The 25,804-nt window shown below is 50.2% G+C and overlaps 12 protein-coding genes across 12 annotated transcripts; 7 read left to right on the forward strand and 5 right to left on the reverse strand.

Annotated features, from left to right (window-relative positions):
- Positions 1-291: 291 nt before the first annotated feature.
- M437DRAFT_76376 (MOSC domain-containing protein) lies at positions 292-1,435 on the reverse strand (the record flags this gene model as incomplete). The annotated part of the gene is made up of 3 exons (XM_041026612.1): positions 292-329; positions 384-1,371; positions 1,421-1,435. 3 exons carry the CDS (start codon positions 1,433-1,435, stop codon positions 292-294), a joined length of 1,041 nt encoding a protein of 346 aa, XP_040878734.1.
- A 938-nt stretch (positions 1,436-2,373) lies between these two features.
- Positions 2,374-4,275, forward strand: M437DRAFT_51124 (FabD/lysophospholipase-like protein; the record flags this gene model as incomplete). Its single annotated transcript, XM_041022133.1, has 1 exon — positions 2,374-4,275. One exon carries the CDS (start codon positions 2,374-2,376, stop codon positions 4,273-4,275), a length of 1,902 nt encoding a protein of 633 aa, XP_040878735.1.
- Positions 4,276-4,613: 338 nt separating this feature from the next.
- Positions 4,614-5,525, reverse strand: M437DRAFT_85663 (uncharacterized protein; the record flags this gene model as incomplete). Its single annotated transcript, XM_041028327.1, has 1 exon — positions 4,614-5,525. One exon carries the CDS (start codon positions 5,523-5,525, stop codon positions 4,614-4,616), a length of 912 nt encoding a protein of 303 aa, XP_040878736.1.
- A 2,201-nt stretch (positions 5,526-7,726) lies between these two features.
- Positions 7,727-9,497, reverse strand: M437DRAFT_11701 (DUF803-domain-containing protein; the record flags this gene model as incomplete). Its single annotated transcript, XM_041018623.1, has 4 exons — positions 7,727-8,608; positions 8,661-9,148; positions 9,209-9,234; positions 9,289-9,497. Coding segments are annotated over 4 exons (1,605 nt in total), but the record flags the coding sequence as incomplete, so codon positions are not given.
- Positions 9,498-11,517: 2,020 nt separating this feature from the next.
- Positions 11,518-12,674, forward strand: M437DRAFT_15636 (uncharacterized protein; the record flags this gene model as incomplete). Its single annotated transcript, XM_041018824.1, has 3 exons — positions 11,518-12,330; positions 12,384-12,491; positions 12,540-12,674. Coding segments are annotated over 3 exons (1,056 nt in total), but the record flags the coding sequence as incomplete, so codon positions are not given.
- A 724-nt stretch (positions 12,675-13,398) lies between these two features.
- On the reverse strand, positions 13,399-15,229 carry M437DRAFT_11591 (uncharacterized protein; the record flags this gene model as incomplete). The annotated part of the gene is made up of 2 exons (XM_041018619.1): positions 13,399-14,669; positions 14,725-15,229. Coding segments are annotated over 2 exons (1,776 nt in total), but the record flags the coding sequence as incomplete, so codon positions are not given.
- A 782-nt stretch (positions 15,230-16,011) lies between these two features.
- On the forward strand, positions 16,012-16,594 carry M437DRAFT_76382 (60S ribosomal protein L30; the record flags this gene model as incomplete). The annotated part of the gene is made up of 3 exons (XM_041026613.1): positions 16,012-16,079; positions 16,136-16,295; positions 16,496-16,594. 3 exons carry the CDS (start codon positions 16,012-16,014, stop codon positions 16,592-16,594), a joined length of 327 nt encoding a protein of 108 aa, XP_040878740.1.
- A 760-nt stretch (positions 16,595-17,354) lies between these two features.
- M437DRAFT_85668 (uncharacterized protein) lies at positions 17,355-18,959 on the forward strand (the record flags this gene model as incomplete). The annotated part of the gene is made up of 1 exon (XM_041028328.1): positions 17,355-18,959. The coding sequence occupies one exon, from the start codon at positions 17,355-17,357 to the stop codon at positions 18,957-18,959; it is 1,605 nt and encodes a 534-aa protein (XP_040878741.1).
- Positions 18,960-19,737: 778 nt separating this feature from the next.
- On the forward strand, positions 19,738-20,196 carry M437DRAFT_67172 (uncharacterized protein; the record flags this gene model as incomplete). Its single annotated transcript, XM_041024891.1, has 1 exon — positions 19,738-20,196. One exon carries the CDS (start codon positions 19,738-19,740, stop codon positions 20,194-20,196), a length of 459 nt encoding a protein of 152 aa, XP_040878742.1.
- A 1,546-nt stretch (positions 20,197-21,742) lies between these two features.
- Positions 21,743-22,796, forward strand: M437DRAFT_85670 (ribosomal protein L10e; the record flags this gene model as incomplete). Its single annotated transcript, XM_041028329.1, has 4 exons — positions 21,743-21,765; positions 21,922-21,936; positions 22,117-22,508; positions 22,567-22,796. The coding sequence occupies 4 exons, from the start codon at positions 21,743-21,745 to the stop codon at positions 22,794-22,796; spliced, it is 660 nt and encodes a 219-aa protein (XP_040878743.1).
- A 308-nt stretch (positions 22,797-23,104) lies between these two features.
- Positions 23,105-24,993, forward strand: M437DRAFT_67174 (uncharacterized protein; the record flags this gene model as incomplete). Its single annotated transcript, XM_041024892.1, has 2 exons — positions 23,105-23,651; positions 23,702-24,993. 2 exons carry the CDS (start codon positions 23,105-23,107, stop codon positions 24,991-24,993), a joined length of 1,839 nt encoding a protein of 612 aa, XP_040878744.1.
- Positions 24,994-25,098: 105 nt separating this feature from the next.
- M437DRAFT_51592 (acyl-CoA N-acyltransferase) lies at positions 25,099-25,779 on the reverse strand (the record flags this gene model as incomplete). The annotated part of the gene is made up of 3 exons (XM_041022206.1): positions 25,099-25,284; positions 25,335-25,517; positions 25,591-25,779. 3 exons carry the CDS (start codon positions 25,777-25,779, stop codon positions 25,099-25,101), a joined length of 558 nt encoding a protein of 185 aa, XP_040878745.1.
- Positions 25,780-25,804: the final 25 nt, after the last annotated feature.

Here is a 25,804-nt window from a genome sequence, read left to right on the forward strand (position 1 = left end):
TGTTGTCGACCAGGTTCGTATGATAAGAAGCTGTAAATCATTTGATGGAGGAATGCGGAGGCACAGAAAGAAGTTCGCTCCTTCTTGGTTGGTGAACAAACCTGCTCAATGACTCACAAGCCATGTAGACGGAAGGACCCTGTTTGCCACTTTGAGATTTACATCGCTCCCACCTCTATGGTCTCAGACACTTATTCTCTAAGTAAAGTAAATTAATGATCTTCGCAGTCAGACATTCTTGTGGTCATCAAATGCTTATCAATTCGGGTGGCGTAATGAAGTTCTGATGTTTCAAGCTGGGGCTGGAGTACTACCAATACCTGGCCAATCTGTGAAGTGTTAGCATTGGGTGTTTGACGAATGTTGATAATGGTTAGACTGACCTAAAGTTGTCCTCTCGGCATTAAGCTGAGTGATTGTCACTTTGTCGCCAATGGACAACGACTTGCCCTCATCACCCTTGCCTAAAAATGCATACCGACCAAAGACAGGTGAGTATTTGGCTCCCTTGTCTACCCGTCGATCGCTTTGCAATTTCTTGAGAATCTTGCCAGCCTCGCCTTCGCCAGGCTTACCAGTGGCGTAGTCGATGTTGAGACTTACGCATCTGACACAGTTTTGCACCAAATGCAACTTTACGTTGCTGGACGTTTGCAATTCTGACCAGTAGTCTTCTTCCCATGAGGATTCGGCTCCGCTGACGATGATATTTGGTCTGAACTTCGAGATGTCCATCTCTTCGCCACCAGGGAGACGCCTGCTGACGTCTCGAAGAGAGGTTTCGTTCACAACAAGGAAAGGAGCACAGTCTGCAAAGGTGATTTTGTCGTCCACTTGGTCTTCGCCTGAGATGATCGCGCCGAGCGAAGTCGGTAATTTGCTGGTAATGGATGATAGCCAGCCTCCGGCTTGAGGTTGATTTTTCTTTTGGTGTGTCGACATGAGTACTGGACGCTCATGTTCACCAAGATACGCTAGCACAACGTCGTAACCTAGACATTCAGACAGCCATTTGTTGTACTGATCATCCATCTTGTATGCATCTGTAGGACTGGAGTGCATTGTCACGCGGATCTTCTCTAGAGAGGTCATGTCAGGAATCAGAGGAACATCTACGTCTCTCGGGTCGCCATGAGGTGGTCGCCAAGTCAAATGAATGGAGGCATTGGCAGCGTCTTGGTCCTGAGGAAACTTGATCTCGGTGAACAAGAGAGACAGCTCGGTATATTCTGCAATATGCATGTTCTTGAGTGAGCCATCTGGCTGGACTTGAAGAATCATGAATCGGCGATCATAGGTGAAACCATGTCTGGTTACTTCGGCCGAAGAAGGCTCATAAGGTCGAGCAGACTTGATGGGGTAGACGAAAATCTGACTTTGTAAGAGGCAGTTCAGCAAGACGCCGACCAACGGTACTGACTCTGCTGATATGCATGGCGGACATTAATGGAAGATTTCTTCTCTGAGAGAACCAGAACACGGAAACCACAAATCTCGTCGAGTAATTCGGTAGGGAAGAAAAGATGTCAAGTACAAGGCGTGAGGTTGATAGGGCATCCCCCGCAGATAGCGATACCGAGGGGGAGGTACATGCAAGCTTGGGAGTCTTTGCCTCATTAGGCATACGGACAAGCCATGGCAAGTTCTACCTACATCTTTGAAGGTCGACTTGATAGTATTGAGATTTCAAGCGGGATTCAACACAACATACAGAAGAGCATATGTAGAGCACCAGTCACAAGGTTTGGCAGAAGATAGAAGACGGAAAGTCGGCAGGTTGACATGCCAAGTACATTCAGTCTGTTCTATCTTTGGTGCCGGCTTCACGACCCGAATGCGATCATTCCTTGCCCAGCAGAATCATTGACGGAAATAATCGATGTCATGATGGTTTCCGGCCGGGCGACTGGCGAGCAAGGCTAGGAAGAAGCATGGATTAAAGCTTGTCACTAAATTGAGAGCGACAGGAACAAGAGGCAGGAAACATGGCAAACACAGCCACGCGAGAACGTCACCGACCCCGCTATGCGCCAATGAAAGTGCCTGACCGGTTGGTTGGTGACCATATGTCAGTTGTTTCGCATATCATTGTGGTTGTGTTTAGGGAAATTATTGCAACTGCTCGTTGCCGTTCACACGAACCAAATGCCAACGCGAGAGTGATGACGCATTGGTCAGCCTGCCCAGAGTGAGATATGCGGACGAGTCCAACAAGACATCCGCCCAGCTCAGCCCAAGCAACATATCCATCCTTCTTACACCAACACGCCAAGCGCAACCCTACGACTCCTACATTCTGACAAGACCGACTGGACCGCCTGAAACCTCTCTCGAAACGCTCCCGGCCCTGCCGATTAATACCTGACACACAGCATGGACGCTGTCAACGGAGTGCGGAGGAAAGACACGACCAAGGGCCCACCGCTGCGCATCCTCAGTCTGGATGGTGGAGGTGTGCGCGGTTACAGCATGTTGATCATCCTGCAAGAGCTGATGCACCGCACTTTTGTCGAGATTGAAGGTCGCGCCCCAAAGCGACATGAAATTCCAAAGCCATGCGACCACTTCGACTTGATCGCCGGCACGGGTACCGGCGGCCTGATTGCCATCATGCTGGGCCGCTTGCGACTGGATATTGAGACATGCAAAGACGTCTATGTACGCATGACCCGACGAGTCTTCGAGACGGACAAGACCATCGCCGGCATTCCTTACCGATCCACCCTCTTCAAAGCCAGCAAACTCGAAGAAGCCATAAGGGAGTGCGTAAGAGAACACACGATATACGACGACGAAGGCAACGACTCCAAGGATGCCATCTCTTCGCCGGGCCGTCAGAGTCTACAGGTCGCCCGTCCCGCTCGTTCCGTCAGCGTTGCCAGCAGACACAGCACCATCGGCATGACCCCAGTAGACCCTCGCACTTCTGTCGGTGTCTCAAGATGGGGCGACCCCAACGCCCTACTCTACGACAGTCGGGAGAACAGGACCAAGACTGCCGTGACTGCGGTCTATCGTGGCACTCCCAAAGGTGGAAAACCCGCTCTGTTGCGCTCGTACGACTCGCGTAAGGAGCCTTCGCCTGAATACAACTGCTATATCTGGCAAGCCGGCAGAGCCACCTCGGCTACCGCTCTTGCCTTCAAACCTATCCAAATTGGTCAGAGTACCTTCCTCGATGAAGGTGCTGGAAAGTACAATCCGAGTCCCCAGGTCCTTGACGAGGCCGTTTGCAACGAATGGCCGGGAAGAGACGTAGGTGTCTTCCTCAGCATTGGAACAGGCAAACGTCCTCCTGGCACAAACAATCGCCAGCATGAGTGGTGGGAGGACTTTATTGGTGGAGGCATGGGTGACTTCGCCGAAGCCCGCCGCAAACTGATAGCAAAAATTGAAGGTTGTGAAGAGACGCATCAATATATGATCGATGAATACTTGTCAAAACGCCAAGTCAACCGCCAGAACTACTATCGCCTCAATGTCGAGGTTGGTGTCGGAGAGTACGGCATGAATGAATGGAACAGACTCGGAGACATCAGCACAAGCACCCGTATGTATCTTGCTCGTCCTGAAGTTCAAGCACAAAACTTCGACGCTGCCGCAAAACTCGCCAAAGTCTTTTTCAGCAAGATCCGTCATGATCGACATCCATCCTGGGATGGTCAGGAAATCATCAACACCTCATTTTCTCGGCAAAACGCCCCTCTCCCTGACATTCCTCCACCTAGCAATCCTCTTGCTGTTGAATTGCCAGCTGACAATGTTTTCCCACCTCAATTATACCAGCAACGCCCGCCAACATCACAACCGCCAATGCGTCAGTCATCCATTTCCGACATGAAATATACGGTCGTACCTGACGATCAATGGCCGCAATCTGAGACTGTAAGGACGCCAACTAGTGCTACACGTCCTTCGCCCCCACCAGGAGTCTATCGGCCTTCAATGGACTCCATGCACCGTTCCAGCGGTTCGTTGAGTCAACACCGGCCAGGATCTCAGGACAGCGGGACAGCTGCATATGCACCTCCTTTGCCTCCTAAAACACCTCTGCCATACCCCGATAATGTCGCGCCCCTCAGTCCCAGCGTTGGGAGCCCGACTGTTTCGAGCCCCACTTATGGAAACCCAATGAGGCACTCCTCACATAGTGGAGGTTCATTCAATGTCGCACCATTACGACAAGCTCTTCCGCCGTATCCAGATACCGATGGGCCTCCACCTATAGTCAACATCGCACGCAAGCCTGAATATACTGGAGGACCTCGCTACTAGTATCTGGCAATGATTGCGATGAACTGACATATGCTGTTTTTGTAGTGCATTGCAATTGGACATAGCTTGGTTTGGGATGCACTTTCTAACGACCATCTCATATGTGCAAGAGCAAAGCGGGTCCCGGGCAATGACAGGCTCGATGGGTCACACAAATCCTGGTGCTCATGGTCTCGATCTTTTCTCTTGTTATGACCTCTACTTTAGTCTTTATAATTTCTTCTTCTCTTGACGAATGATACCACTCTGTTTTTTCTTTTCAATCCATCCAATTACTTGCATGAAAGTGAGTCCTAGCTATGGTCAGGGTAGTTTCATCTCCCACGTCGTTTCAGGAATTAGAGAAATCCACCCTCCTCAAGACCTTGCCGGAACGCATCAGATCGTTCGATCATTCCAGGCAGCGCAAGCGTCAATACAGTCACCATTGCCAATTCTGTGGTCAACATCTGCTCCAAATCTGTCAGGTAGGAGTCGTCAGAATAGTCAGAGTCTTCGGCTTCGTCGAGTTCTTCGTCTGCAATTTCATCCTCGTAGTCGTCGCAATGATCATATTCATCATGGTCGTCACGGGCGCTTTCTTTGTTGTTGAACCGAGTCACTTGATTCGAAACAGGGCGATGGTCATCTGCAAAGATGTTCTCATCGGCCATGGAGGCACGAGTACTGAGCCAGGGGATGGACTTTCTGCTGCTGGTGGGTGGAGCGACTGCAGAAGAAGAATCGTTTGGGGTAGCTGTCTTGATACGTTTGTTGGCTGGTGTTGATGCGTCGGTAATTGGCTCAAAGCTCAAGCTTGCATTGTCATGAGGTCTCTTTGCGGAAGGTTGACGTAATGGTTGTTGTTTCGGTACAGTACCAGATGCGGTCTTCTTCTCGAGCGCAGAGTGCTGCTTAACCTCATCCCTCCATACTTCAATCCTCGTCCTATGGGCCTTTTGACCCTTCTTGGTCCATTTTTCGCTTTCCTTGACTGCATCTCTTTCTGCCAATGCAGCTGCAAAGTCCAGACTCTTCTGCTTGTCTTCTTTGATCCTTTGATTGCGTCTCTCTGTGATGTATGCGAGACGATCTTTGATATCTTGAACACACTTCATAGTCATGTTTTGGAGATTGATGACTGATTCATCTGATGCAGTGAGCGCTCTGCTTTGGATGATCTTTTCTTTGAGACTGTTGAATCGTTCTTGCGACATTGGGATTCTTTTGAGGTTTTCCATGACTTCTTCTATGGGGACTGGGGCTGACATGTTTGTAGACGATCGTTCTGCTTTCTTTCTGGATGATTTTGCTTGTTGCACACTCGATCAGGGGAGCTTTTCAGAAAACAGACAAAGCGAAGTTGCACGATAGCGATTAGAAAGGTTGGGTTAAGTAAGCCGGATACGAAGCGGAACAATTCCTATCCCGGATGTCTTGAAGTTACTGGAGCCCACCGGACGTAAGAAGTCCTCGGGGCAATTTGTTGCTTGGGACAATTGCTCGCCAGAAGAGCGAATCACAAACCGGGGCGGAGGCCATTCTGTATACCCCGCTCGTCGCCATGATTACACTTCATCCGAAGGAACAAAGTGATGTGGAATCTACGTTGGAGGAAGGTTTGATCTTCGGCTGGTTGAGAAGCCGAGAACCCCACTCTTCAAGTTCTCAACGCTCGATCCACATAGCTCAGTTTCATATACGCACAGCATCAAAAACTCTTCTTATATTGGACCTGTGGCGCAGCGGTAGCGCGTGTGATTCCAGTCTGTCATCCGGGACATCCACAAGGTCATCCGTTCAAATCGGGTCAGGTTCAACAGAAGACATGGTGCGAGAGCGCTGTGACATCGTTTTTGCCCATATCGCGTTTTGTGCCAAGATCTCGTCCAAAGATGCTGGAAAGTGGCCCCTTCCTTTCGAAGCTCTTGCCTTGCAGAGCGGACAGTATTTGTTGAACCTCCGCTCTGCACGGGATTTGATCCATTAACAACGTCAATCAACATCTTATTTTTCTGAGCAGCCACTTCCATCTGAACTACCAAGTATCAAATGTCATCTTCGAACTTTCTCGGGTCAAGTCCAGAACAAGACATGGTGCGAAGGCTCGTGGCATTATTGCTGCCCATGTTCTGGATATTTGAGATTCTGATATCAAAAGACACTCTGGAGTAAATTTGCAGCTCTTTGCACTGAGGTCGAATGTACCGGCTGTCTGGAACGGACACTTTCCACCTCATCAGGATTTTACCTTCATTGTCGACCACAACGAGTTTGTCGCGATGCCTATCCGTAACTACCTCAAACTCGTGGTATAGGTGAGTCAAGCGTGGCTGCAACCAACGACAAAGTCAAAGTCATCGATAAGTTTTGAGCAACAAGAGTCACTGCTACTTTCGAAGATCTGTATTCAGCTTTATAAGGTTCAGGCATCTGTTCTTTCTTCTGGTTGTGGTAGTCGAGGCTGTGTTCATGTGGGGATGGTTGTTGTGGTCGATTTAGAGGTTAGGGGTTCAATATCGTCAAGAGTCTTGTGAGACATGAATTTTGAATGCCAAGGTGGATGTACTAGAGCAAGGTCTAAAGCCAAACTCATTGTATGGGAACAAGGCATATAATGTCTCTGAAAGGGAAATTTTTGGACATTTTAGATCAGTAGTATAGACAACGAATCTTTCCAGGCATCATAAAACAATTGCTTCGTAAGCACACCCCAATAAGAAGTTGTTGCATATGACCAGTCGCTCTTTCCTTCCAGGCCTCAATCGCCGGTAGCTTGCCAAAACAACAGCAGCAGAGTACCATCACACCTGTCAGACTATCACGGGCATAGAGATGAACGTTTCAGTGGAAGAATGATGATGCATACACCAGCACAACCTAGGGTATCTAGCATGATCCAAGTAAAACTCATGCGCAGAGCCAGAAATGATATGTCCAGGATCGCCCCCACGAGACCAGAGTGCCCGTGTCCGGTGAACCAAATTCCTATGGCAAAGAAGCCAGCCAAACACAAGCGAAATCTCGCTTCTCAATCAAACCCACTAGGCCTCTTTGGCTTCAAATACCCCAAGTCGTCATCGTCATAACGTTCGTAGTTGCTATCATCACTGCGACTGAGACTTCTATCCATGCGGGCACGGCCAAGATCTCCCATGACATCTTCCGGACTCTCGCTCCTACCGCTAGTGACGAGCCAGTCGTCATCTTCAGCGTCGTAGTTGGAGATGCCTTCGTAATGGGATTGCTTGTTCTTGCCTCCCGCGTCGCCAGTAACAAGACCTAGTCTTTCTTCCTCGCTAGCGTTGTGTCGGCTATTGGGGCGGTGGTGAGAAGAGCTGCTCTTACGCGAGGCGAAACTTAATGCGCCGCGTGAGATTGGGCGGATGGTGCCGTCGTCTGCCCCTTCGTCGTGGTGTTTACGGTGGAAAACGTTCTGGAAACTGAAGGTGCGTTTGCCGGCCGAATCTGGTCTTGATGAGTGTGGCGGAGGTTTGGGTGGCATGAGCGAGCTGGATTGGCTCATAGCGCGCTCCTTCTCTCGCTCGTCGATGCTGGTTGTCCAATGGATCGCACTTCCGCCTTTATAGGAAGTGTCGGTGTCAAGATTAGGTGAGCGAAGTCCTGATGGTAGTCCATAGACGTGCTCACGCGCAGGTTCCTCGTCGGCTGTTGTCGAGAAGGTTGATTGGGACTTTAGGGTAAGTGGTGGTTTCATCTCCATCAAAGAATGTTCTCCGGACGGGTGTCGTGACTTCTTCTTACTTCGGCGGAAACGCGGCAAGAATCCAGGATGCACATCATTGTCGCTGTCACTATCAGTGTGATGCTCGTCAGGGAAATGTGTCAGACCCAATGGAGGGTGAGCAGTCTTTGCTGATTGCAGCGACGTGTGTCCACTGGGTGCAACAACAGTCTTACGGCGTCGTAGACCGTCGAAATACACCGTATCGTCCTCGCCAATCGGCTCCATGTGTTCGCTAGCGATAGTGCGAGCTTCATCAAGCTGCTTCATGGTACGCTTCCTGCTGAGCGCCCTGACGATTGCAGCACCACCACGAATAGTGTCGGCACGTGGCTCGCTCTCTGGCTCTTCTTGTTCGGCAATGGTGCGGACTTGATCCAAGTCTCCCTTGAATACTGCTGTATCTGGTACATCCTTGGACGATTTTGCGAGCTGAAGCAATACGACGCCAGAGCAAATTGTCAAGAAGCCCATGATCACACTTACTATACCTACCGTACTGCCGCCAAATCCTCTGAACAAGATGGCTGACGTAACGATGGTTGCAGAAGTAAAATAGACGTAGTATGTTGGCGTGACCAGAGCAGCATTGTAGATGTTGAGTGCTTTCTGCGAACAGTCAGTACACCGAGGTCGTCTAGAAGCTTGTTCTGACACTCACGTTGAGATAGATGATCTCTGTTAATAGTGTGCAAATGACAAAAACAAACAAGACCCATAAGAACCATTGCTTGAACTGGTTGACCGGAGTAGTCTTGCCAATAGCGGCAACAATAGCGGCACCAAGACCTTGAGTCGCAACGACACTCAATCCACCGATAAGACTGCAAATAGTGAGATAGACGAACATGCTCTTGTTACCGTATCGGGGACCAGCCCAGAGAGCAGTGAAGATACATCCAACAATGACGACTCCAGTGTATGCCAAGAAACCAGGTGAGATGACAAAATGCTGCATTTGCTGAATATTGGCAGCAGAAGATTGCTCAGGAGCATTAAGAGCAATAATGACAGCGCCAATCACACATTGAAAACAGCCAACCTTGCCAACAAAACTGAGGCGCTCTTTGAGAAAGATTGCTGACAAGATTGTGGTGATGACAACGCTGAGGGCTCCGAAGGGAGTAACAAGGATAGCATCGACAAAAGCTAAGAGAACGAGTCAGCCAAAAGTTGTTCCAACGTTGTCTGAAAGATGTTTGAACGAACCATACGCAACAAAATTGCATACTTCACTGAATGGAGAATTAGTCTTCGAATGCCAGAGAATGCAAATGACCATATCTTACCCTATGATCATCAAGATCATTCCAGTCCACCACCATCCATTCTTGAGGTAACCGTAGCCTTCGCCAGCAGTCTCGTTGTACTTCTCGTTGGCCTTGAGCAATCCATGCTTCTTCAAGACAAACGATGTTCCGATAAAGAGACCAGAGCATACGGCAAGAATAATACCAATTGCTTTGTACACCGGAGGCCGTGAGGCATGGTCCTGGCTGTTTTCGGTGCTAGTTCCGTTGGTGGTATTTGCACGAGCATACAGATTGTTGGCTGTATAAATGATATGGCTGGCTGAATTCATGCTGCGCTGGGAGCCTTAGGGAGCTAGCAGAATATGGGATATGGCGACAGTAGGACGCCTTATCTTTGGCGCTGCTCACGGAGCATTAAGCGCTGATGGTTCGTATGCTATGTTGCTTGATGTATATTCCTGTGCAATTCTTGTCCAAGTCCTTCTCTTGTCCAGAACGATATCCAGAGAAGCGGTAATTGTAGGAGGGCAGTATTTGCAGAGTGTTTGTCGCAAGCGTGATCGTCGGAGACTTTCTTTGTAGATGGTGTGCTGACAGTGTGGGGAGAGGTGTTGCGGCCGGGAGTCTCTCGTCGTGCGCGACTCAGGGAAAATCGATTGCGGATGTCGTCGTCGAAGCAGGGGCTCCGCTATGGAAATTTGACTAAGATAGACTGAACGAAATAATCTGATCTCCAGTATGCATGAAAAAGAAGGAGATCGCGTGTGCAGCCAGACGAATTGTTGGTCTCCTATGTGTACGAAGTCTGTGCCACACAGGCGGCAGGAGTCGAGAAGCGAGGCTGGTTCAAGGTTTGGCAGTCCGCGCTGAGCTTGTCGACGACCTCCTGACTTTTGTACAGCAGATTAGTCTGCCTTCTGCTTATCTGAGAAGAATTTGGATGGACAGACAGGCATAAATCGTCTATCTTCAACATGGTCGTATCGTCCTCAAACAGAGATCTGCCCGGCCAACCAACATGACTTCATCACAAAACATAACAACCCTCTTATCTAGACTATCCTGCCTTATTTTTCGCTTCAGTTCATTGATACAGCATGCTCAATATCGTCAGCAGAAACAACAGAAGTCTTCGTGAGAAGATAACTCATGAGGAAATATGCGCACAGTCAAAGCATCTTTCATGTTTGCTATCGATTAGCTGGGTATATTTTGAGAAGTCCTGCAGTCGATGACCCTTGAGTCCGCCTACTTCTCGTACTGCATATCATTTGACGATCTTGTAGGAGGATGGAACGCTCAAAGTGGATCAATAGTCACTTGCAAGGCGCAGGGAACTGTTCTGGGATCGACTTCGATCCATGTTCATGTCCATGTCCTTTGTACCTGATGATCAAGGCTTCACATGCTCGGAATTGCCCTTTCAAGCTTTCAAAGAGACCTTTTCTCTATTCAAGCAAGACCAGCTTCGTGATCTGAGACAAATCAACAACGACCGGCCGAACATCTCAGCTGAACTGCTGGAGAGCGTTGTGTAATTTGACGTCGTGTTCTCAGAATAAAACCGACAGTTCAAGAACCCCTTGTCATGGGCTCCAAAGTTTGGGCAACTGCACCGAGCTGAGAGCAGTTTCCCGCTCGAGGCTGACGTTTGCCCAATCGAAAACCGGCGCTCCTGAAACAAGTGGGTGCGTCAACTGCTGAACGCTTCCATAAATGGGGTTAGCCCCTCTCGTAAGCCAAAGGATGTCAACGGTAAGACGCTGGACATGGCTCGCCGTTGAGGAAGCAGAGAGTGGGATGCGCGACCAACAAGAAGTCACTGCATGGGTGGAAAGATGGGTCGTGGCTGCTTTTCGTATTCATACAAGCTTCGTCAGCTCCGTACTCCTATTCCTTTTCTTCTCATAAGCCTGAGCACTGCCTCTCCCATGTGGGTTGCTTGTTCGCGATTATTCCTCTGAGGTTCTTGTCGAGTATTGCGACAGAGCTCGACCCGCTGCAACCTGCAGGCCAAGCGATACCAAGCCTGTCAACGACTCAGGTCTAGCCGACAATATGGCAACTTCGTCCGCCGGAGTCTTCAATGCTTCCAAACTCGCCATCATCTTTACTCTGCTGTGTTCGCTCTATCTTTTTCGCGGCATCTGGCTACCGTCCACGCCCACCACGCCGGTGCAACCCACCTCTACCCCTCAATTACCAGATCCTGTCGAGAACGATTTGACTCTCAACCACACCACACCAATTCAAGATGTCGCCGACTGCCTCAATGCGCCGGGCGCTGATCGCGTCATGGTCGTGCTCAAGACTGGCGCATCAGAAATCTATGAGAAACTGCCAACCCACCTGATCACTCTGTTCCGATGCACTCGGCACTACCTCATCTTCTCCGACATGCCGCAGACTTACGCCGATTATGAGATCCACGATGCTCTGGCTACTGTCCACGACAAGTACAAGAACGAACACGAAGACTTTGAGGTCTACCGCAAGCTTCAGAAATACCACCGCGAAAACCAGAATGTGGCCAAGTTGAAGGGCGACAAGGGGTGGAACCTCGATAAGTGGAAGTTCCTTCCCATGATGCATGAATCCTGGCGACTGGCTTCTTCGGACGTCGACTGGTTTGTCTACATTGAAGCCGATACAAGTCTGAGCTGGACAAACCTGCTACAATTTCTCGGACGAATGGATCCAAAGAAACCGCTGTACCTTGGTGCGCAGAATGTCGTCGGTCCGACCACTTTCGCTCATGGAGGTTCTGGATTCATCGTTTCGCGCGCCGCGGCCAAGAGGATTGCGGATCTCAGAAAGAAGAAGGGTCCGGAAAAATATGACGAACGGTGGGAGCTGTCGACAAGCCAATCCTGCTGCGGTGACGAGGTCCTTGCGCGTGCATTGATCGAAGTCGACGTTGATCTGACACCTTCCTGGCCCCGTATCCAAGGCGAGACGGTTGACACACTGGACTGGACCGAGAAACACTGGTGTACCCCTGCCATAACCTGGCACCACGTCAATCCCGCGCAAGTAGACAGCATGTGGCGCTTCCAGAACAAATGGGTTAAGGAGAATGTAAGAGAATTCAGCTTGCAATGACCCAGACATAGTCACTGACATGAAGACAGGGTTGGTCTACACCATACCTCTACCGCGACGTCTACGATGGGTTTGTTGCTAGGCATGTTTCTGTCAACCGAACCAGCTGGAACAACCTTTCCAAGGACAAAGAGTTTGTCGCACCGACTCCGAACTCGAGCGACAAAGATAAGGAAGCGTGGGAGAAATTGTCGGACGTTGAAAAGAACTCGATCAAGAGCTTCGACAACTGTGCTGAAGCCTGTCTCGCCTGGAACAATTGCTTGCAGTGGATGCACGAAGACGGAGTCTGCAAGTTGGGCAAAGATATCAGGTTGGGAGAAACGGACGAAAGAAGCAGCAATACGTGGTCTAGTGGATGGTTACACGACCGGATTCAAGGAATGCGGGATGACCTTGCCGATTGCAAGATCAACTGGGACGATTGAGACGGCTGCCTCTTTTCTTCTTTCTTGTTCAACGTTCAGGCCAACAACCATATACCAAGTGCTGGAAAAATGGATTTTCTTGCGGCTGACGACTAAAGACACTTTATCTGGATCATGGTGGGGAACTGCAGGGTTTGATATGACATTTTGGCGCATGCACTGAGTTTTCATTGGAGGAAAAGAAGTAATGGGAAATTGACGAACTGACATGATCATGAATATTCATCATGGAAAAAGTAGGAAGGTTACATAGACACGACATATTGTCCATATGACAGACTGCAGTCCAGTACTTCTCAAAACGATCCTAACGAAAGACAAGAATAGCATGAAATGGCTTGGTCCGCCAACAATTTATATGGGGGTATATGTGACAGGGAACAGATTCGAAGCAAGGATATGGCACGAAAGGCTGAACGCAACCCCTTCCATACTTCCTCGCGAAAACCAACGTCCAACCCTCGAAGACTTCAAACAACAGAACAAGATAGAAGAAACGCCATGATCCAACAGAGACATAACCCAAATAAGGGGTCAGGGGGCATTTCATACATGTCAATCAAACATATCATTCCTTAGGAACAGCCTCACTGCTCACAGTGCGGTTGTTGGCGCCAAACCAGCCCATCCAACTCGATCGCTTGGCCTTTTTGGCTGCCTCTTCTTCTTCTTTGGCTTCTTGGACGAGTCGTAGGGGTCGCATACCGCCTCCTCGCATGATAGCGCCGGTGGGCTTTTCGCCGCTCGAGGTTGTGCTGCGTGGGGGACTGGCTGTGCTCATGTTGTCCGCGAGCCCGGATTCGCTGTATATGCTGTTGCGGGCAGAGTCTCTGGGTGCTGCAGAGGGCAGAGAAGGTGGAGGCATGCTTTGGCGTCTGTCATCTGGGACTTGAGGAACGGAGCCGGAGGAGGGCACGCGGGCTGCTGCGGCGGGTGCTACGGGCAACACAGGGCTGAAGAGAGAGCTGCCGCGCGGAGGTACCAGACTTGGGCTTGTTGGGCCTGAGGAGGGTCCACGGTACATGTTGTTGACCAGAGCAGCTGGGTTGCCTAACTCGGAGCCTGAGCGGCGATGGGAGGAAGGAGGACCGCCGATTGACATGCGGTTGGATTGTGCGCGGGCGAGAGGAATGCGAGGAGCTGTATTGGGATCTTCGACAAAACTGGGTTGGGGTTCTGACTGTGTTTCAATAGGCTTTGGACGGCCACCACGCACGACTGAAGTGGCTCGTTTGAGTAGAGAGGGTTGTTCGTCTTTCTCTGGTGGTGGAGGTGGCAGGTCCTTGTCTTTGGAGTCTGCTCCGGACATGAGGTTGGGAGTCTTGTCGAGAATGTTCTCAAACTCCTTGTGTTGCAGTAGGCGCGAGATGATGTTGTTGATATACAAAGTCAGCGCCTTGTTCTGATCTCTCATAGATGAGAGTTCGGCTTGCAGACGTCTGTTATCTGCCATGCCGTCGTCACTGGCATTCTCAAGCTCATCAGCGAGAGTCGATGCTCCAGCCATGGCAGACGGGGAAGAAGGACGAGAGCCAGCGCTCATTATTGAAGGAGGACGCAGCAAACCACTGTGAGCAAAGTCACCGTTCAGCGTCTTCTCGCTCAGGAGCAGTTGGAAGCTCTCGTTATCCTCCATCAATCTAGCGTTGGCCATTCTCGTCTCCATGAGTGTCTTTTCCAACTCTTGCATACGGCCTCCGCCCATGTTCTCCATCTCGACCAGCTTAATTTGCGATTCGGCCAACTCAAGACGGAGCGATTCGATAATCTTATCTTTTTGCAGAACCAGACGGGAAGAGCTGCGGGAAGAATCGCTTCGCTGCAAAGAGGATGGAGGAGCGAATTGGCCGGCTTCTTGGTTCGGAGATGCATTGCTTCGGAAGCTCGCTGTGAGTCGGGTCAATTATGTGTTAGGTTACTACCAGAGAACAGGGCAACCTACATGCTCTGGAGATGCTCTGCCGCCTGTCGTCTTCGTTGCGCATCTCTTTCTGAGCCATCGTCTCCTTCAACCTCTGAATAGTGTCACGAAGCTCCTCTTCGCGGACTTGCAACTCCTCTTTCTCTTTCATAGACTGAGCACGCTCGGCTTCATAGATGGCCTCGAACTCTCTACGCTGGCGAATGCTCTCCTTCTTCTCATTTTCCAGCTGCTCCAAACGCTCTTCTTGCTCATGCACCGACTCTTCAAGATTATTGTGCTCTTTATTTATTTCGTCGAACCGGGCTTGGACGACAGCCTTCTCTTTCTGGGCCTCTTCGGCAGCCAATTCTGCTTTTTGCAGACGCTCGCGTAGGTCGTCAATGACAGCAGCAGCTTCTGCCTTTGCGTCGGCCATAGCTGACTTGGTAGTGTTTGCGGTAGATGCTGTTGTTGTAGGCTTCTTGACTGCAGCGCGGGCAGAAGGTGGGGCTCCACCGACCGGAGTGCGGACAGATTTAGCGCGAGAAGGGGTTGCAGCTGAACCAGGGGTCGTTGATACGGTTGGACGAGAGGGACTGCGTGAGGGCGTTGTCTTTGGAGGATTCATAGACGGACGACGGGGAGGAGCCCCAGGCTGGGTAGAAGTAGAAGCAGCAGCAGCAGATGCTGGCTGCTTGGAAGGCGTCGACATGGTGAAAGCTAAGTAAGCTGATCGCCGAGCTTACTTGAGCCTAGATTCCAGCGTGTCACAGGTACAAGGAGTCAGAGTAGTTGTTGAGGGCTAGGATGTGTGATGAATGGACGAGAGAGTCGAGGACGTGGGGACAAGTTCGCAGGCAAGAAACACAACAAAAAGGCCCCTCGGCCAACAGCAACTGCTGGAGCGAAGGAGATTAAAGTACCATATTTATTTGATGAGCGATTTGACACCGCCTTGCCTCTCGCCACCGCTTCTTGATACATTACATGCTCACACAGTCAGACACGTTCTACCGCTTGATCGAGTGAATCTGTATCCGACTCTGACGCAGCAACAATAGACCAACAATTGACTCGTGTTGGTTGATGCATGTGATGGTCGCTGTCGCATTCCAACAACAATCCAAACGGTCGAGGGGCCCTGAACACTGATCGGCGTCGGCTACGCCTGACTGAGCCTAGTGTCTTGGCACTCCTCACACGTCGAAAATTCGAACTTCGACCCGCCGCCGACTTTTCTCTCTCCAGCAAGCGATTATAAGCCAGTCAGGACCGGAGCGCCGTACTTTTCCAACAACCAGACAATCCCAAGAAACCGACGCAGAGATGGCCCCCAAGAAGACCAAGACCTCCGACTCTATCAACTCGCGCCTTGCGCTTGTTATGAAGTCCGGGTAAGTCTCGTCGTCGCTGATTCCCCGTCGCCAGCAAGTGCTGACAACCTGCGCAGAAAGGTCACCCTCGGCTACAAGTCCACCATCAAGGCCATCCGCTCTGGCAAGGCCAAGCTCATCATCATTGCCGGCAACACTCCCCCTCTCCGCAAGAGTGAGCTCGAGTACTACTCCATGCTCGGCAAGACCGCCGTCCACCACTTCAACGGCAACAACGTAAGTCGACACACGAGCTCTGAGAAAAAGCCCGGGCGTGTGTTTGGTTGCTCTCGCAAGTTGATTCAACATCAAGCTGGCTCGCCAACTGTTGAACCGATTTTGTCTTCAGTCATGAAGGCGAGGCAGAGCAATCAAACACACTACCCACTCAAGGCTTTGGAGAGCAGAACATTGGCTAACGTGTTATTGTCATGCAGATTGAGCTCGGTACCGCCGCCGGTAAGCTCTTCCGTTGCTCCACCATGGCCATCCTTGATGCCGGTGACTCCGACATCCTCACTGCCTCCGTCGCTTAAGCGCAGAGCTCGTGTTGATGAAAAAGATATCTTAGAGGAATGTCAATTTGATACCCCACCAAAAGTTTCTCTTCTTATCTACCCTATCTGCTCCTCTCAATGTGCCTTTGTCGTGTTGTGCGTGTTGTAACTTTCATGTTGACGATGTTCAGCTGGGTATTGTATCTCGTCTAGTAAGTCCTTGATTCAAAAGTCTTTGTCTCCATGGATATGGCTAAAGACATCTCCTACAGCAATGTTCACCCAAAGGCAACCCATCGAAATGCACAATTGTTTCTCAAGAAGAGCTATGTCCAACGAGAACAAAAGAACTTCCAGAATCATGTCTCTCCTTGCAGCCAACTCTGTTTTTCGAAGCTACCACAATGCACAATCGAATTCATATCAGAGCTGTGTCCAGAGGAAGCCATTGAGGTTGATGGCTCTCAGTGGACATCGATTTGTCTCTGGTTAATGCTGTGCATTTTTACAATACACCCATCACGGACTCTGACACATGGGACGCCTGCCTTAGGTGATGGCAAGTTGTCAGGGGAAGGTGCTCTCCGCGACTTCCTTTGATGGCACCTTGCTACTCTGATTTGCGTCAGAAATTCAAAACCATTTCAACACCGGAGAACAATAGTGGTTGCCAGGCCTACTCAGACGGAACATCACGATTGTGTCTCGTCACTTTTTGTGAATCGTTCCGCCGTTTGTCGCGACTCTTTTTCTTGAGCAACTCTCAGCGCAGCACGCTTTCTTTTTCTTCCACCACAGCATGGTTCCAACACACTCACAGGCGATACCTTCTGGCGGTGGTAATGTTGCCGCCGCGTTTCGCGCCAATCCACCTGGTAAAGGCCGCCATCACAGAGACTATGACTTTGTCCCTGTCAGCCCCAGGCCTCCTGACTACACTGAGTCTGACCTCGCCACGCCTCGTAACAACACGAAAAGAAAGAGAAATGCCGATTTCGATCAAAAGCGCCTGCAGTCTTTCAAAAAGCTCCGTAAAATCAGAGATCGCAGTGACCGTCTTTGCCTGCAATGTGGTAACTACCACAGTTCCCCTTGCTATGTCCCCTATTGCAGTGGCTGTGACTTGAATCACTACCCCGCCATCCCATGTTTGGACGCCATGGAGCAGTTGAAGGAGCGCCTTGAGTTGCATGCCCCCTCGGAGACAGTCCTCTCCCCGAAGCAGAAGTACAAGAAGAATTCGACAGCATCACCATCATTGCCCTTGCGCTTTCGTGACGAAACCCACGCATCATCAATCTTGTCTGATCTGCAAGCTCCCACGTCCTTGCTCAAATCAGCTTCACAATCTCCTATCAACAGACAACAGAAAGAAAGTCCCAGCAAGCGAACTTGTCTCGTCTGTCGAGAGTGCGGCAGCTTCCACAGATCAGCCTGCAAATGGCCCAAATGTGGACAATGCCACAAAAAGCATCACCCAGAGACTCCCTGTGCCGTCGCTGAGGCTCGACTGAAGAGACGTCTAGAAGAAGACGCAAAGCAGGTTCAAGCGATGGACGAGATCGAGAAGCAAGAGAAAACTGTGATTGACATCAACAACGAGATGCCACCTACGACTCTTCAAGCTACCGCTCTTAGCCCAGGTCGTACTCTCACCTCCGAAACTGCTGCCAGGAAGCTCAAGAAGGGTACCAGATTCTGTAGAGACTGTGGTCGCTACCTTAATAGACCATGCACCTGGCCCACTTGCGGAAAATGCAACACAAAACACTTCGAACAGGTTCCATGCTGGCAAGCCCGCCAAAATCTACAAAGTCGTCTTGACGAGTTCGATCGTGGCTACGGCTCTTCCCAGAAGAAGAAGAAGGTTGCTAAAGTCGCGGCCTTGCCTCCCACTACAGAGCCCTCATTGCAACAGATCGAGCATGCCACCGAGCTCGAGCCGGCGGATCTCGCTGCACCTGTGGCTCTTGCAGTCCCTCCTGAAATGACTCTCAACTTCGACGAGAACGGAGAAACGTCCTGGTCTCTTGATTCGAACAAGACCGTTGATTCTGGTCCACCCCCTGACGACCCCCAGTCTCTCGTATCTACAGAATCACAATTGCCCAAGCATCACAGTCATGTTCATTCGAGCCGCCAATCTTTCTTCTCCAAGCTCACTGAGCCTGTAGGATCTGTCCCTGAGTATCTCGCCGGCACGCTCCCTTCCGGTCACAGGGCCAACGTGGCACCTCATCTCGTCACCTACGGTGCATCTCTCGAAGAGAACGTTGATGCATTCATCGCAGGTGTTCTCCAACATATGCATGACAATGGCAATGTTAGTGATGCTTCTGGACATGCTGATGTCCCTCATGATGTACCTTCGTTCTTGGACTACCTTCGTCGCAATGATTCATAGAGTCTCTTTCGCATTGGGAGCTCCCAGAAGATCGTAGTTCGGAGACTTGGTGGCTAGGAAAGACGACATATACCATCTTGTGCACCAAGGGACAAATGGAACAGCTTTGTGGTCCGTCAACATGGGGACAGTAAAGTTCTGATTTGGGAACAATCCGGAATTTGTCAGAAGAGAAGGAGTCGATAAGGACAGTGGTCTTGCGAATAATTCAATTATACTGGACGATAAGAGGTATAGCCTGGGCAAAAGAGTTGCTGCTTTTCAGGCACGTATCAGGTGCAGGAGTAGCTTAGTTGAGGCACCAAAAATAGACTCTTGCTGCCAAATTTTGTGATCTCGTGGGTTCTTCACTATTTGTTGCTTCTTGTGGACTTTCGCTCGCATTTGTTCGATGCCGCTCATTGATATTTTTCTTGAGCAAGCGGTGGAAGGGCGAAATTCTACATACAGCCTGTGACTGCAGCCTAGAGAGAATATATGAGCTAGTTTACAACACAGCCTCCATACATGAGACTGAGTGATGATTGTGGAAGGAGCAACTAGTAGATCGTGTATATAATGCCTTCCATTGACATTGGTCATCTTTCCAATTAAATACCATCCTACATTTCGAGTTCATCAGCTGCTTGCTTCCATATGCAAGACTCACCATCCTAGCGACAACTCGCCCTCTCATCTAGAACTCGCTCCCACGTCTTGAGCTCGCTTTCTCGTCTTCGTCTTGTTCTTCCATCAGCAGCTGTTCATCGAACAGTATACGGCATAAAAAACAAGAACCATGACGACTTTTCGCTCTCTGCCGCTTGAGCTCAGAAGCATGATATACGACTATGCCCTCCATGAAGAACACGACTATCTCACCAACGGCGTACCAGCACTGTTCAAGGTGTGTCCAAACATCACCAAGGAAATCTACTCGTACCGCAAAACCGTCACGACAATGAGCATCACCGCATCAACCCCTTGGCTACCGGAGAACGAAAACCAACACTGGGACACAATTGCAAGGTTTAAACGAAAGCAACAAACCAAGGGGCTGGTTGTCAAGTTCAGATGTCTGAAGCCTCGTGAGCAACAGGTTCCACCTCGTGGGTTGCCTGGTTTCATCGCCTGCATCCGCGAGACCCTCAGGGCTGGCCATACAGTACTCAGAGTCGTGTTCTATGCAATGCGACTGGCACTCGCGTTAGATGTTGAAACGGAAGTCATCGACGAAGACTGTGAACAATCAAAATGAACGATCGCAAAGTTAGTGGCGACAGGGGGCACTGCCTTCAGAACATTCTCGCCCCCAGATGTCTTTCTGTAGAGCCCCTCCCTTGTTGAGTGTTTGAAACTGCAGATTAGAGGCTGAAGACTGTTTTCATGGGCCTAGAGGTTTTGAGAAGATGGTGTTGATGCATTGAGGCCGAATGGCATAATCGCCTTTGGGTACATGGAGCTGAGCGGAACGATTAGGCCGACGACGATGTCGATAAAGTTGATATAACTCCAATGTTCTGGTGATAGGAGACTTTCTTGAGTGCATCGGTAGAGCTGTAAGAAAAATCAAATGGTATACTCACATGGACCCTAGACAACGTAGAAGTCATACTCCAATTTCATCTTTTGTGACATCAATGGCCTTTTCGACACAGGCGGCGACGCAAGCACTAGACACAACATAAAGCCATGTGCGGATGATGTGCTTTTAGTTTCCAAATGAGTCCAGTGAACATAAAATGGGTGACACGATGACTTGTGGTCATTCTTGCTAAAGGAAAAATTATCTAGACAGGGTCGCCCTCACAGAACACTGTTTCTGGTTGTGTGATCCTAGACATGCACCGATTCGACACAAAAGTCTCGCAGTGACCTATGATTGAACAAAAGTGATAAGATATGTGCTCGGTGTGAGTGGGCATGATAAGATATTGAATAGAATCCGTACCTCTGGTGTGTCTTGGGAGACGGCATATACAGGGAGCGCTGATCCAGCTATCAAACATCTACATTGGATGAAAGTGACAGTCGCAAAGGGCGGTGAATGTCCTCAAGTGTATGTGTGTAGACTAAAATGCCCCCTTGTGCAGACATGTATAGACTTCCTATATCCTGCCTTGTTATGTAGAAGAAGTAGCCTTGACTATAGACAAATACGCGCCGAGGCATAAGAGGAACAAGTCAAACAGCGAAGAGACGTGCTAGCGCTTAGAAACATACTGGCCTTTAGCTGTGGTATAGCGTGGCTCCCTACCTGAAGCTTTTACATGGTCCTTAGTCAATGCAGTCATCATGACCATGGTGAGGCCTCAAAATGTTACTAGTCTGGCAGGCTTGCGTCCAGGAGAGTGGACAGAGCTCATGAGGACAGTCTATGGCTTCTGCTGTAGCTGCCATGACGAGACAAGACCAGCATGGCTGACGGTGAGTCACAAGGTCAGTGTTGAAGACGTGCTGCGACTGGCTGGTGATGACGAGATCTGAATAGATACGACCAGAAGGCGGCGGTGTCTTGATCGAGACAAGCTCAAGAGTCGAGTTGATTTCAAAGCAGCATCAGCAGGTTAACAAAAGGAACAAAGGGCGTTGTTGGATTGATAATCGAGTTGATGATTGCACGTCATTCATTGGTCAAGCTGGGGTAGAAGTGAGAGTGCCCAGTGAGGAGAAGGGCAAGTCGGGATTTCCAATCGCTGACGCACGGACCCACGCACACAAGCAGCCGAGATATTCACATCAGCGCGCGCCACTCAAACTCTTCCTCTCTCTCGAACACCCAGCGACATCACAACACCGTCAAAATGGCTCGTCGTCCCGCTCGTTGGTGAGTACAGAACTGCTCAGACTGTTGGATCGACTTTCCCGGGGCTCGAAATGCGTGTATTGGACATATGGAACGACATTGCGCTTTTCGACCGTCGGGAGAGGCCATCTCAGGTCGAAACACATCTATAAAGACTCTTTGCTGACCTTTTCACAGCTACCGCTACTGCAAGTAAGGATTCCCCTTCGATCGAGTCCTTTTGCGCCCAGAAACATGCACATACAAATATCCATCTTGAACATCCAAAATCGTCAAATCCGCACAACTCCGTCATCACAAATTCAACCCACACCGCGCGACTCCTTCTGGCCACTACACCCCTCCGACACACAACTAACAACACTCCCACAGGAACAAGCCCTACCCTAAGTCGCGCTTCAACCGCGGTGTCCCCGACCCTAAGATTCGCATCTTCGATCTCGGCCGCAAGCGTGCTGGTGTCGATGAGTTCCCTCTCTGCATCCACCTCGTCTCCAACGAGTACGAGCAGTTGAGTTCCGAGGCTCTTGAAGCCGCCCGTATTTGCGCCAACAAGTACCTCGTCAAGTCTGGTGGCAAGGACTCCTTCCACTTGCGTGTCCGTGCCCACCCTTACCACGTCGTCCGTATCAACAAGATGTTGTCTTGCGCTGGTGCCGATAGACTGCAAACCGGTATGCGTGGTGCCTGGGGTAAGCCCAACGGCACTGTCGCCCGTGTCAACATTGGCCAGATTCTCCTGTCTGTCCGCTGCCGTGACTCCTGTAAGTTGACCTGTTGGAATTGCTTTCAACCTGAATAGACACTAACAGTTATGTTCAGCGCGCGCTGTCGCCATCGAGGCTCTCCGCCGCTCCCAGTACAAGTTCCCTGGTCGTCAGAAGATCGTCGTCTCCAAGAACTGGGGCTTCACTCCCCTCCGCCGTGAGGAGTACGTCGCCAAGCGCCAGGAGGGCCGCGTCCGTGTCGACGGTGCCTACGTCCAGTTCCTCCGCAACAAGGGTCCCCTTGAGTACAACATGCGCCGCTTCCCCGACGCCTTCTCCGCTTAAGCGTAGATACCCAGTTCAAGTCGAACGCGAAGGATTGATGGGCTTTGGTGCATTACGGCGTGTTGAGGCTTTCTAAAATTACCATACCATTCGTCAATGAGACATGCTGCAAGACCACTTTGTTATGACCACTAAATGTGACCTGTTTTCTTTCCACTCGTCTCCGTACATGTGACCGATCAGACAAAGCGTGACCATGTCAAAATCTGAGCAGAAGGTGCTGCTACGGACTTAACGGCTTGGTGGTGATATGGTAGAGGGCAAAGCTGCCCGCAACATTCAATCTTCAATTATCCCATCATGACTTGATGCCGCTACAACCTCGCCCGATCACCCTGTCGCTCAGACAGACCTGTCTATATCATGTCTGCCGACCACGACTGAATTTGCCGGCAGGCGTATACGCTTGTCGCCAACAGTTCTCCCAAACTGCATACCACCGTCGAGGCGCAAAGCCCGCCGAGGCCACCGTACCGCTTCGCAAACAGCTGAAAGAGGAGGCGAAACAGCGGAAGAAGTCTGCCAAAGCTGCTGGCAAGGGAAGCAATGAAGTCAACACACTGCTGGACAAGTGGGAGTTGACGGTCGGTATCGAGGTGCACGCCGAGCTGAACACTGCCCACAAGCTCTTTTCGACTGCTCGAACCTCTGTCAATGCCGAACCCAACGAACATGTCGCTCGCTTCGACGCTGCTCTTCCAGGTGCCCAACCGGCTTTCCAGAAGGCTACTCTTATCCCAGCTCTTCGTGCTGCTCTGGCTATGAATTGTGACATACAACCTCGTAGTAGCTGGGATCGCAAGCACTATTTTTACCAGGATCAGCCGAATGGCTATCAGATAACTCAGTATTATGGTACGTTGTGACGATTCGTCTGCCTGTCACCTTTTACTGACTCACGATAGAACCCTTTGCCCGTAATGGTTCCTTGATTCTGACTTTGGAGGATGGTATCGACCCCAACGACATTCCTGAGCCCAAAGGAAGCGCAGAGAACCCAGGTCTCACGATTGGTATCAAGCAGATACAGATGGAGCAAGACACAGCGAAGACGGCTTTACAACCTCCTTCCACATACCTCCTTGACTTCAACCGTGTGTCACATCCTCTGATCGAAATCATCACCCTGCCTCAAATACATTCGCCTGCCACTGCTGCTGCAACTGTTCGCAAGATACAGTCTCTACTCAAGGCTGTTGACTCGTGTGTCGCCGGTATGGAGATGGGTGGTTTGAGGGCCGACGTAAACGTCAGTGTCAGACAACGAGGATCCAAAGGCGACAACAACGAGTACTCTGGCGTTACTGGTCTAGGCACAAGGACCGAAATCAAGAACTTGAGTTCCTTCAAAGCAGTCGAAGATGCTGTCACCGCAGAACGAGATCGTCAAATCAAGGTTCTCGAAGCTGGAGGTGTGATTGAGGGAGAGACCAGAGGCTGGACTATCGGCAGCACAGAAACAACTCGCCTCAGGAGCAAGGAAGGAGAGGTCGATTATCGATACATGCCAGATCCTGACTTGCCTCCTGTCTTGATCTCGAATGAACTGGTTGACCATCTCAGGAAGACTTTGCCAGAGTTGCCAGATTCCACAGTCTTGAGGGCAATTAATGACTTCGGGTTGTCCACGAAGGATGCAAAAACACTCTTCTCATTAGACGATGGCGAGAGACTCGAGTATTGCGCTGAGACAATCGAGCTGGTTCAGACGAAACTCTCTGCTCAAGCCTCTGATGACAGTCAGAACCAAGCCAAGGTCGGCAAACTGGTTGCCAACTGGGTTTTGCACGAGATCGGTGGTCTACTCGCTTCGGATGGTCGCGAGTGGTCAGACCTCACAATCACAACTGAAGAGCTTGCATCGCTGCTGGCAAACCTTTTGTCGAAGCAAATCACTGCTCGTGTAGGCAAGCAGATCCTCCAGCAACTATACGAAGAAGATGCAGATGACAGAATATCTGTGGATGCTCGCATTGATGAAGGCAACCTTCGCCTTCGCCCAATCAGCAGAGAGGAGTACATCGAGCTCGCTCAATCAATCATGGATGAGAACCCGAACATGGTCAGTGCGGTCCGCGACAAAGGACAAAAAGGCAAGACCATGTGGTTCGTAGGTCAGATGGTTAGGAGAGCGGAAGAAGGCACTGTGGAAGCCGAAAAAGCAAAGGAAATCATCGAGGAGCTTTTGTTTCCATGAGATGGAGTCTATGTAACTACTAGCCACCATCACAAGCTGTTATTTTCTCATGCGCTGCAAGGGTATCTAAATGCAAATTCAAGTCCAAACGCCAATGTCTAAGGTCTAGTACAGCGGGTCGTAAGGCATCTGCGTCTGCTTCAGAGCGACGCCATCTTTAAGGTAGAGCACCATCCTGTAGGCGCTGTTGCCGTTCAGATAGTAACGATGTAGGCGTTTCGTCCTTAGGAAGCCCAGTCGTTCGTAAAGTTTGAGAGAGGGTATGTTGTCAATCTCAGTTTCGAGAGCAATCTGTTTGGGTCAATTCCAGATACATGAAGTCGTAGACAAAAAGCACCAACCTCGTCTGCATCTTTTGCTATCATGCCGTCCATAGCCATTCGTACCAGTCTTGACGCAATGCCTTTTCCTCTGTGCTCCTTCTTGACTGCCAGCATGGCGATGTATCCGCGCATTGGACCACCACGATGAGGTTCCAATTTGCAGACGACCACGCCTATCAATTCCCCAGTCGAATCAACCGTCTTGAGCAAAAAGTCAGCTTGGCGATCGATCCCTTTGAACAATTTCAGATGAATGGAATAATAATGCACCCACCATGTAACAGAGATCTGCCCATTGATAGAGAAAGTATCGATAGACATAAATACTGTAGGGTTCGGAAAGGTCTTTTGATATCAGTTCGCGGATGGCGGTGAGGTATTGTGCTTCCTTGTCTGGATCATATTGGATGTATTGTAATTCCGGAAGTGATGGCTTCGCCGAAGCATCCAGTTGCGTTGTCATTCCAGACTTTTTGTGCAGTTGTTTG

Source organism: Aureobasidium melanogenum (genome assembly GCF_000721775.1).
Source record: "Aureobasidium melanogenum CBS 110374 unplaced genomic scaffold scaffold_14, whole genome shotgun sequence".
Lineage (NCBI taxonomy): Eukaryota > Fungi > Ascomycota > Dothideomycetes > Dothideales > Saccotheciaceae > Aureobasidium > Aureobasidium melanogenum.